We start from the raw sequence: 12,584 nt of genomic DNA, 5'->3' as shown, positions 1-12,584 counted from the left end.
GGATCAGTTGGCCTGCCTCGAATCACCCACGGATCAGTGGGCTTAGTGAATCTAGCCCTTAGTATTCCATTTTTACACTGCAGGAAGGCAGATTGTAAACTAAGTGATATAAGGAGACCACCGGGCACGTCTTGAGCTCAGAATTTGGAAGGATTTCCTGTCCCACCCCACCCCCACATTTATAGACTGCAGGAAGTCATCATGAGACACCCATCTGTGACACCCAGCTCACCAAGTTTTCTGGGTCCCCATCATGTGTTTGCAGTTTTAAATACTGCAGTGGAGAAGTGGAACAGAAAGTTCAAACTGTGTTGTTTTGAAAATTGACAGCAGGCAGTTTTCTGCTATTTAATTCTGAGATAATAGTATGTGTTTGCAGGGCTAGTTATACATATTGTGGGGTCAAGGGCGGAAATTAAGAAGGGGGGCCTCACCGAACCCCTCTCTTCCTTGTCCTCCTCCCCCCCCCCCCCTCGAGAGCTCAGCTGCCTATTACCCGTGCTGTGGGGCCCAAAACCTATGTGTACCACTGCCAGTTTCCCACCCTTCTCTGTCTGTTGCTCACTTACTCTCCCTCCTGCTACCATCACAACCACCACATGCAAACAAAAGTAACCCGTACCGCGGGGTCTTAATGCCGTGTATGCCGCTGCCAGCTTCAATCTTCCCCCTCATAATGTTACTTGCTGCTTTGTGAAGGGGAGGGAAGCCGGCAGCGTGACACACGGCATTAAGGCCCCACGGCACGGGTTAGATTTGTTTACACGCTGCCGTAGTGGCGGTGGGAGAGAGAGGGCAGCAAGTGAGTGACAGGTAGGGAAGGGAGGGAAGCTCACCTCGTCAGTAGTCAGGCCCAGAGCAACTTCCCTGTTTGCTTCCCCCCAACACCGACCCTGCGTATTTATATGTCTACGCACACTGGTAAGTGTGTCCTTTTGAGTGTGTCTGAATGATGATGTTTGCCTTTGTGCTCAGGTGTGTGTGAGTCTGATTTGAGTTCCACTGCAAGAGCTCTCATTGGATCTGCCTGCAGGGGGGCAGGCCATTGGTTGGAACTAAAAACAGGCGTGGCCTCCATGGGCTATAAAAGCAATCCAGCAAGCTCTCTGCTTTTAGACCACAGGAAGTCTCTTTGGGTCTTGCTTCAACAGTGTTTGAACAGACTTAGAGCTAGTGCTGTTCCTAGGGTCTCTACTGCTTTCTCTTTCTTCCACCACCATGAGCTCTCAGATTTGCCAGAACTTCCACCAGGAGAGTGAGGCTGGAGTTAACAGGCTGGTGAATCTGCTCCTGCAGGCATCTTATGCCTACCTGTCCCAGGTAAGAGCAAAGGGGTTGTGTGTTTGTGGGAGGGGTAGAGGGAAGGGCAGGGTGCATTTTTTAAGGATCTAGGTAATATATGTAGAAACAAAACTATAAATGAAATAAGGTAGTACTACTTTTTTATTGGGTTAACTTCATGCATTTTATGATTAACCCTTAAAGAGTCACCAGATAGCCAGTAAGGCAGCGAGTTAAGGGCAGTGTGAATGTAGAAAGGTCCCACATAACACAGTCAGTAATTAGAGCAAGGTGTGAAGCATCCTCTCATTAATTCCTCTTGGTGAAAGTAGTGTCTGCTGGCCAGGGGTGGCCTATGGAACTTGCAAAATCTCAGGCGCTGAGAAGCAGGGTGGAGGAATGGGACCATATAAGCCCCACTCCCAACAACAACAGTCCCTTAATGCCTGGCCTGATGCAAGTATTATATAGAGGAGCTGCCTGGTTTTGGTCATTCCTCTTCCCCCCCCCCCCTCTCCTGGGAAAGTGTGAGTTGAGCAGGTGCTGAAGGGAGTGTTGGCTTCTAGTCCTTCTCCTTGTTGGTGTCTAGCTACAAGAACATGCCCTTCCCTGGGTTTGGATCTCCTTGTTCTCCTCTAATCCCTCACAATTGATGACCCAAAACTGTGGTGCCCTTATTAAAGCTGGTGGAGATCACCAAGCCCTGCCAGCTGAAGAGGTCTTGCTTAATTGCATGCTTGCTGCAGCCACTGGTACTTTATGGGTCACTGCTAGGCTGGCTCAGTTTGCCCATGCATAAGAGGGCTAGTTTGATGGTGGCTCATAGTGAGTGCTGCTAGCTGCTATGGATACTGGGAGTGATCTGAACTGCTGGAATAGGAGCTTTTCAACTGGTGGGGCTTGGGGATCCCTGCCAATTTGGGAATTTAATTTGGGATAATGAGGTGGGGGGCAGAAGAAAGTGTACTGGCATGTCTGGTTAAGCTACTGTTGTTACTAGTTGCAGTTTCTTTCATTCTTGTGCATGACATGGTGGGAGAGAGGACTGAGGTGGTACTGTGCAACCCCTCATACCAACACTGGCCTGAAGGGAGGTGCTAGGAGCCCCTTCATTCTGGAGGTGAAGCAGAAGCTTGCGTTCATAAACTCATGACTTTTATCCAGTCTCAGCCATTCACTATTAAATTCATTAAAATTAGTCTCATTAATGAAAGGGGGTTGGGGTTCGTTAGTCGGCCTTTGACTATGGACTGTTTCATAACCTTCTGGTTCAGGATACTTGAAAGAGCTGCTCAGATACCAGTCAAAGCTGGTGTGGTTCTGGCTTAATTACTCAAGTTCTGAGTGGAAGGAGAAACTTTAATGTGATTTTACCTGTTTTAATCTGGTTAGTGATGTCTTGGGTATCATTTGGCTTGGATGTCTGTGCTTATCATGCAGCAAGCTGGGACCGGGAGTTATGCTCTTTATTCAGTCTTGTTCCTATTTACATTTTAGGAAATGACTAATCGATATTTACAAAATTTATAGAGCACTAATATGATTTTATGACGAGTTTTGTAGATCACTGGAAATGTCCAATTTTCTTTTTGTGGACTACATCAATCCATAAGGTTTTATGGGTCTAGAAATGTAAATGTAATATATTGAATGGTGAGGAGAAGGTGGATATTTCCTTTAGCCCAAGGATCCTGTCTTTTGGTGATTTAAATGAGCAGAGCTTGTACACATGAGAAGCTTTAAGTAACTGGGGAAGTGCTGAAGCTTAGTGACTGGAGAGGGTGAGGCTATTGCCAGCAGGCCTCTAGCTCTAGGTCTGACCTGTGCCTATGTGGCTATTTATTCCCATCTCCTCATCTTTAAGTGACTGGTAGGCAAAGCACACTTCCCTATGTAAAATTAACAAATCTACTGCAACATCAACCTAAAAGCTCACACTCTTTCCACTTCAATATGCAGTTAATCTCTTGAGCCCTTGTTCACTAAGTAGGCTGGAGAGTCCTTGGATTCAAGTTATTCCGGAAGCTTGGCTGTGTGCTGAGGGTATAGGGTGGGGTCTTTTTCCCAACTCTCCTGGGATGTTTGATTCTACTGCCATTTATCTGTTTCAGGGATATTATTTTGACCGGGATGATGTGGCCCTGGCCAGGTTCTCAAAGTTCTTCCTGGAGCAGTCCAAGGAGAAGCATGAGCTGTCAGCGCGATTCCTGAAGTTCCAGAACAAGCGTGGGGGGCGTGTGGTCCTGCAGGATGTGAAGGTAATAAATGAGGCATGTTCAACCAGCCACTGTACCTCAAGACACTTACTCCTTTAACTTTTCAGGATGAGATGGGAGCAAAGGTATAGATGTCTTGGTTCTGCTTGTAACCATTGATGGCTTGGTTATACAGTAGATGTCTCTGCTTAGTACATAAAATGCTATTAATATATTGAATCATTCTTGCTATCAAGTGTTCTAGTATCATGTAAAATATTCAGTTTCTTAGGCAATTTGCTTGGTGATCCCTTGTGATATAACAGTTGCCTGGGCTGGTACTTAGACAACTCTATGCCCCATTTTCAGAAGCCAGAATCTGACGAGTGGGGAAATGGGACCCAGGCCATGGAATATGCCCTAAAAATGGAGAAGACCATTAACCAGGCTCTGCTGGACCTGCACAAGACTGCTACAGACCATGCTGATCCCCATGTATGTATGAGGTGGGGAGGGATTTAGGGGTGGTGTCTATTGTAATTACTTGTGGTGGTAAAATCTGTTTGGCCAAAGAGGATCGATTCAGCAGCTGGGAAGTGGAGGGGTATTGGTGCTAATTCATGTGGCAGTTATATTGGGCTTCTTTCACTCTTAAAGAACTGCAGAATGGCTGGACTCTTGGTATAGCATATTTCAAATACTGTAGTAATGTCTGGTCTCATTTCTGGACAGTTGTGTGACTTCCTGGAGTCCTGCTTCCTGGAGGAAGAGGTGAAGCTCATCAAGAGGCTGGGAGACCACCTGACCAACCTGAAGAGGCTGAAGGCGGCAGAAGTAGGCATGGGAGAGTACCTTTTTGATAAACTGACCCTAGATGAAGCTGACAGCTAGACAGCTGTATACCCTGCAGAGCTGTAATCTTTTTGTGATTAACAAAATAAAAAACGGTTTCTTATCACACTGGCTCTTTCATTCTCAAGTGGGAGGGGTACAGGCTCTCCTTCTAGAGCAGAGGGGTCACTGCCACAGAAGGGTTCTTAGATTCCGAGTTGGCCAAACATGGGTAGGGCCAGTTCTAGTCTGAAGGGGACTTATTCAGTTCACCTGACAGATCTTTGTACTGTCTTTAATTAGTGGCTCAAACTTCAGGAAGAGAAGAGCTGTCTTCTGCAGGGGAGCGGTGCCAAAGCACAGAACAAGAGGAGAGACGCTACTCCCTAATGGCCTCTTCTCTTGTAGCATGGAACAAATAGTCAAGAGGTTTCCTGACTGGAGTTGTTGCAAAATTCTACTTAGTAATAGATATCCTTCTTACAGGATAGGCTTGGGTTGTATTTTCCTAGTAGAAGGTACTGCTCTATTACTACCAGGTTTCCCTGAAAATAAAGACCAGGTCTTTGTTGGGGGTTTTCCCATGTACAATAATCTCTCCCACTCCTCCACCCCAATTCTTCTTCATCTTTTCTCCCCTCCTGTCCCCCTGTGCAGCAGTGACTAGAAGTGCACACAGTATTCAAGATGTGGCCATACCATAAAGTGATACAAAGCCATTATATAACATGTTCATCCATGTTTTCCATTCTTTTCTTGATAATTCCTAAATTTGCACATTCAGTTTGAGGTTTCAACATATCCTCAACAATGACACCTAGATCTTTTCCTGGGCAGTGACGCCTTAACACAGAACCAGCATCATATAGCTATAGTTCAGGTACCTCTTTCCCACAGGCATCACTTTGCACTTGCTCACATTAAACAGCTGCCATTTGGATGCCCAGTCTCTTAAGGTAGCTTCTGGTAGCACCTGCTCCTGAAGTCCATCTTGGACATTCACTGAGATGGACTTCTGGAGCACATAGCAGTGACATAATTCAAGAAATCCTGGATCAAGCACAGAATCTAAGGAAGCAAGAAAAAAAGCATTGATCAGCAGATGAGGTGGACCTTCTCTGAATAACAGTGTGGTCTTTGTCAGTCTGCTTCATTACACAATTAAAAAACCAAAAACAAAGTGATATCTTCAGCCTGCCATTGCAATGAATGCTTTGTTTTTAATGATTTCTGGTGTTTTGCCATCTTTTGCTCATTTGCTTTAGGTCTGAGAAAGGAAGGAGTCATTTGGCAACGACTCAAGAGATGGCTTAGGTTCATACTCTGCCACATTATAGATGGAGCACCCTCTTCCCCAACTATGGAATGCAAATAAAGATTAATTCACTCACTTCTGTTCAGAATCTGATGTATTTCACCTTTAGGGAAGACTACACAGCACAGGCTGTTTCAGTAGCCATCCTGAGGGCTGTTTTAGTGAGTCTCAAATGTGACTGTGGATTTGCTACTCCATCCCAAGTTGACCAAACTGATGCATGCAGAGACTTCTAATTGTCTGCTGCTTTTCTTGAGACAATCAGCTTGGCATTCAGTGGGGATAAAAGGTGGACTGGATCCATTTGTTAACTAATCCAGAGAGGGATGAACTGCCATCTCTGGATCAAACCTTCAGTCCATCAAATCCAGTGATCCACACACAGGCCCAGCCAGGTATACACCTGGTGTAATTTAGTCATCCATATCCCTCTATGCCTCTCATAAGGAGATGTGCTTCTAGTTTGCTTTTAAATCAAAGAATGGTCGCTTCTGCAATAACCTCCTCTGGGAGAGCATTCCAGGTGTCCACCACTCATTGTGTGTAGCAGAACTTCTTTATTTGTCCTGGACTTGTTCCCCCTCAGCTTCTGTCCGTGTCCTCTTGTCCATGTCTCATTGGACATTGTAAATAATTTTCTTCCTGCTCTATTTTGTCAATTCCTTTCAGTATTTTGAAGGTCTTGATCATATCCCTCGCAGTCTCCTTTTCTCGAGTGAGAACAATCCCAGTCTCTTAAGTCATTCCTCATATTCCAGTTTCTCCATACATTTACTAGCTTCGTTGCTTGTCTCTGCACCCTCTCCAGCAGTTTTATATCTTCCTTAAGATTGGGAGACCAATGTTGGACACAGTATTCCAAGTGTGGTCTATAAAGCGGCATTATAACTTTCTCCTATCTACTTGTGATTCCATTTTTTATCATGCCTAACATTCTATTTGCTTTCTTTGCTGCTGCTGCTGCACATTGTGCCGACGGTTTCAGGGTCCTATCTATCAGTACACCCAGGTCTTTTTCTTGTTAGCTCTTTCCCAGAGTTGTACCTGACATTCTATACTTGTGTTCCTTGTTCTTTCTGCCTAAATGCATTACTTTTGCACTTTTCCACATTAAACTTCATCTGCCTTTTCTCCGCATGACATGTCATTCTGGAGTTCTTCGCTATCCTTCTGTGATCTGATTGCCCAGCATAGCTTTGTGTCATCTGCAAACTTGATGATCTCACTGGATGTTCCTTCTTCTACGTCCTTGATGAAAAATATTAAATAAGATGGGCCCAAGTACTGAGCCCTGGGCTATACTGTTAATCACTTTCTCGCAGTTTGAGAACTTCCCATTTATGCCCACTTTCTGCTTTCTTTTCTCCATCCATTTGCCTATCCATCTTTGTATATCCCCCTCTATTCCATGGCTTTGTAGTTTCCTGAGAAGTCTTTCATGTGGAACCTTGTCAAACGCTTTTTGGAAGTTCAAGTATATTATGTCCACCAGTTTTCCACTATCAATTTGTTTGTTCACGGTCTCAAAAAATTGAAGTAGATTCGCCGATATGATTTCCCTTTCCTGAAGCCATGTTGACTGGCTCTCATCAGGTCATGTGTATCCAAGTGCTGGACTATGCTATCTTTAAATATTCTTGTTTCCACTGCCTTTGAATTGGGTCATGCAGGACATCGCTGTCTCCTAGCTAAAAAGGCTAAAAGCTTCCCTGGGCTGGACAGCAGTTGCACCGGGTCTTCAGGGTGGTGTGAGCCTAAGCAGAAGGGATGGGAATGTGCACCCGATGCTCCTGGAGTTTGGAGAAGAGTAAAGTTCCTCGGAAGATCATGCTGTTACTTATTTTTTTTGAGAGGGTGTTTCCTTGATTAAATGGATTTCAAAAATAAAAGATGAATCAATATTTGGAACTCTGATGGGCCAAGCCTGTCCCGCTGGGGTGTTTGCTATGTATGTCCACTACTCCTGACCCATTTCTGTTCACAGTGGTAATTATTAAGCAGGGAGCTTATCCAGGTACAGGACCTTGGGCTGGTGCCTCCTAAGAAGAAGCATTTCACAAACTGGCTGTGCAACTGAAGCGCCTCTGCTTTTAAACATGAAACATCTGTAAGGCTTCCAACTGGATCCAGTGCTGGGTTTACTCCCTTGCAGGCAAGGACATGGACTTCTGAGTTCCCCATTGCATTCCCTAAGAAAAGCAAGATTCAGATGGGAGATCATAGGTCAGTTCTGAGTTTCCAACAGCCTTATCCTTGATGCCTTTGATTTTCAGCACAAAGTTCAGTGGGTAAAACCATGGACTACGAATCCCATAGTGCTTAAGGATTGAGGTTCAAAACCAGGGCTAGCCAAAAAGGCTCCAACCTGAAACTAGGCAACCTTGTAGCCATGGATTTGCTTACCAGCCTTTAGGAAAGACTCCACAGCTTCTGCACAGCATAGGCTGTTTCAGTAGCCATCCTGAGGACTGGTCTAGCGAGTCTCAAGTGTGACCGTGGATTTGCTACTCCATCCCAGGTCGGCCAAACTGATCCAGTCCTGAATTGTACCCTACTTCGTACAGAGACTTGTTCTAATTGTCCACTGCTTTTCTTGAGAAAATCAGCCTGGCATTCAGTGGGGATATAAGGAGGACTGGATCCATTTGTTAACTAATCCATAGGACAACTGATTTGGTATAAACATGTGCATATAAGTAGGATGATGGATTATTGGCATAACCATACCGGTATTAATAACTCTGTAACACCACCACAGAGCTCTGTGTATTTCAGTATAAGAGAAAGAAAAGTCAACCCAAAGGTTGCGGGGTAAGTGATGGCCTAGCGGAAGGTGTTTCTGTTCTTGGAACAAGAAGCTGAGGATTCAAATCCTTTCATGAATAAATGTATTTTATCTATTAGTAAAAGCAAATCATAGAGAGAAAAAGACTTGTTCAACAAATCTCTGGAGACGGGAGTGATTCCTGGGGATTGGAGGAGAGCGGATGTGGTCCCTATTCATAAAAGTGGTCACAGGGATGAAGCAGGAAACTACAGGCCGGTGAGCCTCACTTCAGTTGTTGGAAAAATAATGGAAGTTTTGCTGAAAGAAAGGATAGTGTACTTCCTTGAATCTAATGGGTTACAGGATCCGAGGCAACATGGCTTTACAAAAGGTAAATTGTGCCAAACAAACCTGATTGAATTTTTTGATTGGGTGACCAGAGAGCTGGATCGAGGACATATGCTAGATGTAATTTATTTGGATTTCAGCAAAGCCTTTGATACAGTTCCTCATAGGAGGCTGTTGAACAAACTTGAAGGGCTGAAGTTAGAACCCAAAGTGGTGAACTGGGTCAGAAACTGGCTGTCAGACAGACGCCAGAGGGTGGTGGTTAATGGAAGTCGCTCAAAGGAAGGAAAGGTGAGTAATGGAGTCCCTCAGGGATCGGTGCTGGAGCCAATCCTGTTCAATATGTTTGTGAGTGACATTGCTGAAGGGTTAGAAGGAAAAGTGTGCCTTTTTGCAGATGATACCAAGATTTGTAACAGAGTAGACACCGAAGAGGGAGTGGAAAATATGAAAAAGGATCTGCAAAAGTTAGAGGAATGGTCTAATGCCTGGCAACTAAAATTCAATGCAAAGAAATGCAGAGTAATGCATTTGGGGATTAATAATAGGAAGGAACTGTATATGCTGGGAGGAGAGAAGCTGATATGCACGGATGGGGAGAGAGACCTTGGGGTGATAGTGTCCGAAGATCTAAAGGTGAAAAAACAGTGTGATAAGGCAGTGGCTGCTGCCAGAAGGATGCTGGGCTGTATAAAGAGAGGCGTAGTCAGTAGAAGGAAGAAGGTGTTGATGCCTCTGTACAGGTCATTGGTAAGGCCCCACTTGGAGTATTGTGTTCAATTTTGGAGACCGTATCTGGCGAAGGATGTAAGAAGACTTGAGGAGGTCCAGAGGAGGGCGACGAAAATGATAGGAGGTTTGCGCCAGAAGACGTATGAGGAGAGACTGGAAGCCCTAAATATGTATACCCTAGACGAAAGGAGAGACAGGGGAGATATGATTCAGACGTTCAAATACTTGAAAGGTATTAACGTAGAACAAAATATTTTTCAGAGAAGGAAAATGGTAAAACAAGAGGACATAATTTGAGGTTGAGGGGTGGTAGATTCAAAGGCAATGTTAGGAAATTCTACTTTACGGAGAGGGTGGTGGATGCCTGGAATGCGCTCCCGAGAGAGGTGGTGGAGAGTAAAACTGTGACTGAGTTCAAAGAAGCGTGGGATGAACACAGAGGATTTAGAATCAGAAAAGAATATTAAATATTGAACTAAGGCCAGTACTGGGCAGACTTGCACGGTCTGTGTCTGTATATGGCCGTTTGGTGGAGGTTGGGCTGGGGAGGGCTTCAATGGCTGGGAGGGTGTAGATAGGCTGGAGTAAGCCTTAACAGAGATTTCGGCAGTTGGAACCCAAGCACAGTACAGGGTAAAGCTTTGGATTCTTGCCCAGAAATAGCTAAGAAGAAAAAATTAAAAATTTAAATTGAATCAGGTTGGGCAGACTGGATGGACCATTTGGGTCTTTATCTGCCGTCATCTACTACTACTATAAGGGAGAGAAAAGTCAACCCAAAAATCATTGGGTAAATGGTGGCCCAGTGGAAAGTGTTCCTGCCCTTGAAGCAAGGGGTAAAGGCTTCCCATCCTTTCAGTGAATAATAAATGTCTTTTATCTATTTTAAAAACGAATCAGAGAGAGAAAGGTATAAGTAACATGACCATTTATTTTTTTCATCAACACGGGACATCTATTAATATTCAGTCCTGCCCCCAATCCCGCCCTAGCCCCATCCCCAATTTCTTTCATTCATTTTTCATGTACACACAATATCTTATTTCATAATGGTAACCATAAAATAAAAAAAAAAAAAACACAAAGCACCCTATACGCAGAGAAAATGTTAATTATTTATATTTGGGGGGTTTTCAACGATGTCACTTCAGTAACTATAGAAAAATAGACAAATATAGTGTAAAATATAGACAGCAGATTTAAATTCTCAAAACTGACACATTTTTATCACTAAATTGAAAATAAAATCATTTTTCCTACCTTTGCTGTCTGGTGATTTCATGAGTCTCTGGTTGCGTTTCCCTCTGACTGTGCATCCTATCTTTCATTTCTTTCTGCACTCAGGCCCAACAATTGTCCCTTCCTATTCCCTCCCTCCTTCCTTCCTATGTCCTTAGTGTCCCCAGTGCCTCCTTCCTATGTCCTTAGTGCCCTCAATGCCTCCTTCCTATGTCCTTAGTGCCCCCAGATCCAGTGTCAGTTCTCCTTTGTACCTTTGTTCCAGGTCTCCCTTTCTCTCTCTCCCTCCTCTGTTATGATCTTGCCTCTCTCTGCTCTTCCTCAGGGGCTCTCCCCCTCTGTCTACACCTCCCAAAGTCCTGCTTCTGCCTCCTGTCTTTCCCCTTTGGTCCAGGCCTTTATCTCTCTAGTCTTTCTTCTACATATCCCCCCCCTTCTCCGCCGTTTTCTCTTCTTCCTTCATCCCTCCTTCCTATGTCCCCTCACTGCTTCCAGCCTTTGTCCCACCCCCTCCCAAAAAGCCTGCCGGCCTGCCTCCCCCAGAGCCGACCTTCCTGCCTCCCCCAGAGCCAGCCTGCCTGCCTCCCCCAAAGCCAGCCTGCCTGTCTCCCCCAAAGTCAGCCAGTCTGCCTGCCTACCTCCCCCAGAGCTGCCAGCCTACCTGCCTCCCCCAGAGCCTGCCTGCCTGCTTGCCTACCTCCCTCCCCCAGAGCTAGCCAGCCTGCCTGCTACCTCCCCCAAAGCCTGCCTACTTCCCTCCCTCCCCCAGAGCCAGCCAGCCTGCCTGCCTACCTCCCCCAAAACCTGCCTACCTACCTCTCTCCCCCAGAGCCAGTCAGCCAGCCTGCCTGCCTGCCTGCCTGTCTACCTTCTCCCCCTCCCCTACCGCGGAAAACAAAAGCCTCCCTCCAGGCCCGATTTAGGTCCACCGCTGCTGCTCCTCTGTTGCAAACTACTCGAACCCGGAAGCCTTTCCGACATCAATTCTGACATCGGAGAGGACGTTCCGGGCCAGCCAGGCAGCTGGCTTCCGGGTTCGAGTAGTGGCAGCAGAGGAGCAGCGGTGGTGGACCTAAATCGGGCCTGGAGGGAGGCTTTTTTCTTTTTTTTTTTGGTGCAGCAGGGGAGGGACAGGAAGCGATCGCCTGTCCCGTTGTCCCTGCGCACAGCTTCCGGACGCTGTCTCTGAAAACGGGACATTTTGGGCGTCCCAAAGCTATGTGTGGGGACAACGGGATATGGGATCCAAAAACGGGACTGTCCCATTCAAAACGGGACGTATGGTCACCTTAGGTATAAGGGACAGAAAAATCAACCTAAAAATCACTGGGTGAGTGGTGGCCTAGTAGAAAGTGCAACTGTTTTTGGAGCAAGAGGCTGAGGGTTCAAATTCTTTCATGAATAAATATATTTTATCTATTACTAGCTGATGCCCCGGCGTTGCACGGTATTTAATTATAGCAATAACACTGTAAATGGAATCAAATAAAGATACTTTATAGTGGTGAATGAAATTATATTTTAACAGCTTTATAAAAAGTACAATATTCAAATTATAATGTGAAATATTTGACAAAATGAATACAATACAACTAACACAAAACTTGATTATAAACAACATTTTTAGTTTCACCTCCAGGAGCAAGAACATATAAATTCTTGGGTGAACCCACCCTTGAGCAAGCAACATAGAGTTGTCCATGGGAAAAACAGGGGGATCTTAAATCCACTCCACAGTATGTAATAGTCTGTCCCTGTGATTTGTTGATTGTGATAGAGAATGCAAGTCTCAGTGGAATTTGCAATCTCTTAAACTGAAAAGGAAGATCTGTTGGAATAAGTGGCATCCAAAAGTTCCAGTATTGATTTAAACAAC

At 45.1% G+C, this 12,584-nt stretch overlaps 2 protein-coding genes across 2 annotated transcripts in view; both read left to right on the top strand.

Annotated features, from left to right (window-relative positions):
- The first annotated feature begins 1,101 nt into the window (after positions 1–1,101).
- Positions 1,102–4,434, top strand: LOC117368334 (ferritin light chain, oocyte isoform-like). The gene is made up of 4 exons (XM_033961902.1): positions 1,102–1,320; positions 3,393–3,539; positions 3,846–3,971; positions 4,209–4,434. The coding sequence occupies exons 1-4, from the start codon at positions 1,219–1,221 to the stop codon at positions 4,365–4,367; spliced, it is 534 nt and encodes a 177-aa protein (XP_033817793.1). The 5' UTR covers positions 1,102–1,218; the 3' UTR covers positions 4,368–4,434.
- A 7,554-nt stretch (positions 4,435–11,988) lies between these two features.
- Positions 11,989–12,584, top strand: part of LOC117368603 — a 33,330-nt gene continuing 32,734 nt past the window's right edge. The window contains exon 1 of the mRNA XM_033962331.1: positions 11,989–12,038. Coding sequence (XP_033818222.1) covers positions 11,989–12,038 — 50 coding nt within the window. The remainder of the gene's footprint in view (positions 12,039–12,584) is intronic.

This window comes from Geotrypetes seraphini, chromosome 10 (assembly GCF_902459505.1).
Source record: "Geotrypetes seraphini chromosome 10, aGeoSer1.1, whole genome shotgun sequence".
NCBI lineage: Eukaryota > Metazoa > Chordata > Amphibia > Gymnophiona > Dermophiidae > Geotrypetes > Geotrypetes seraphini.
The sequence above is the reverse complement of the archived record's forward strand: the minus strand, read 5'-3'. Positions and strand labels throughout refer to the sequence as shown.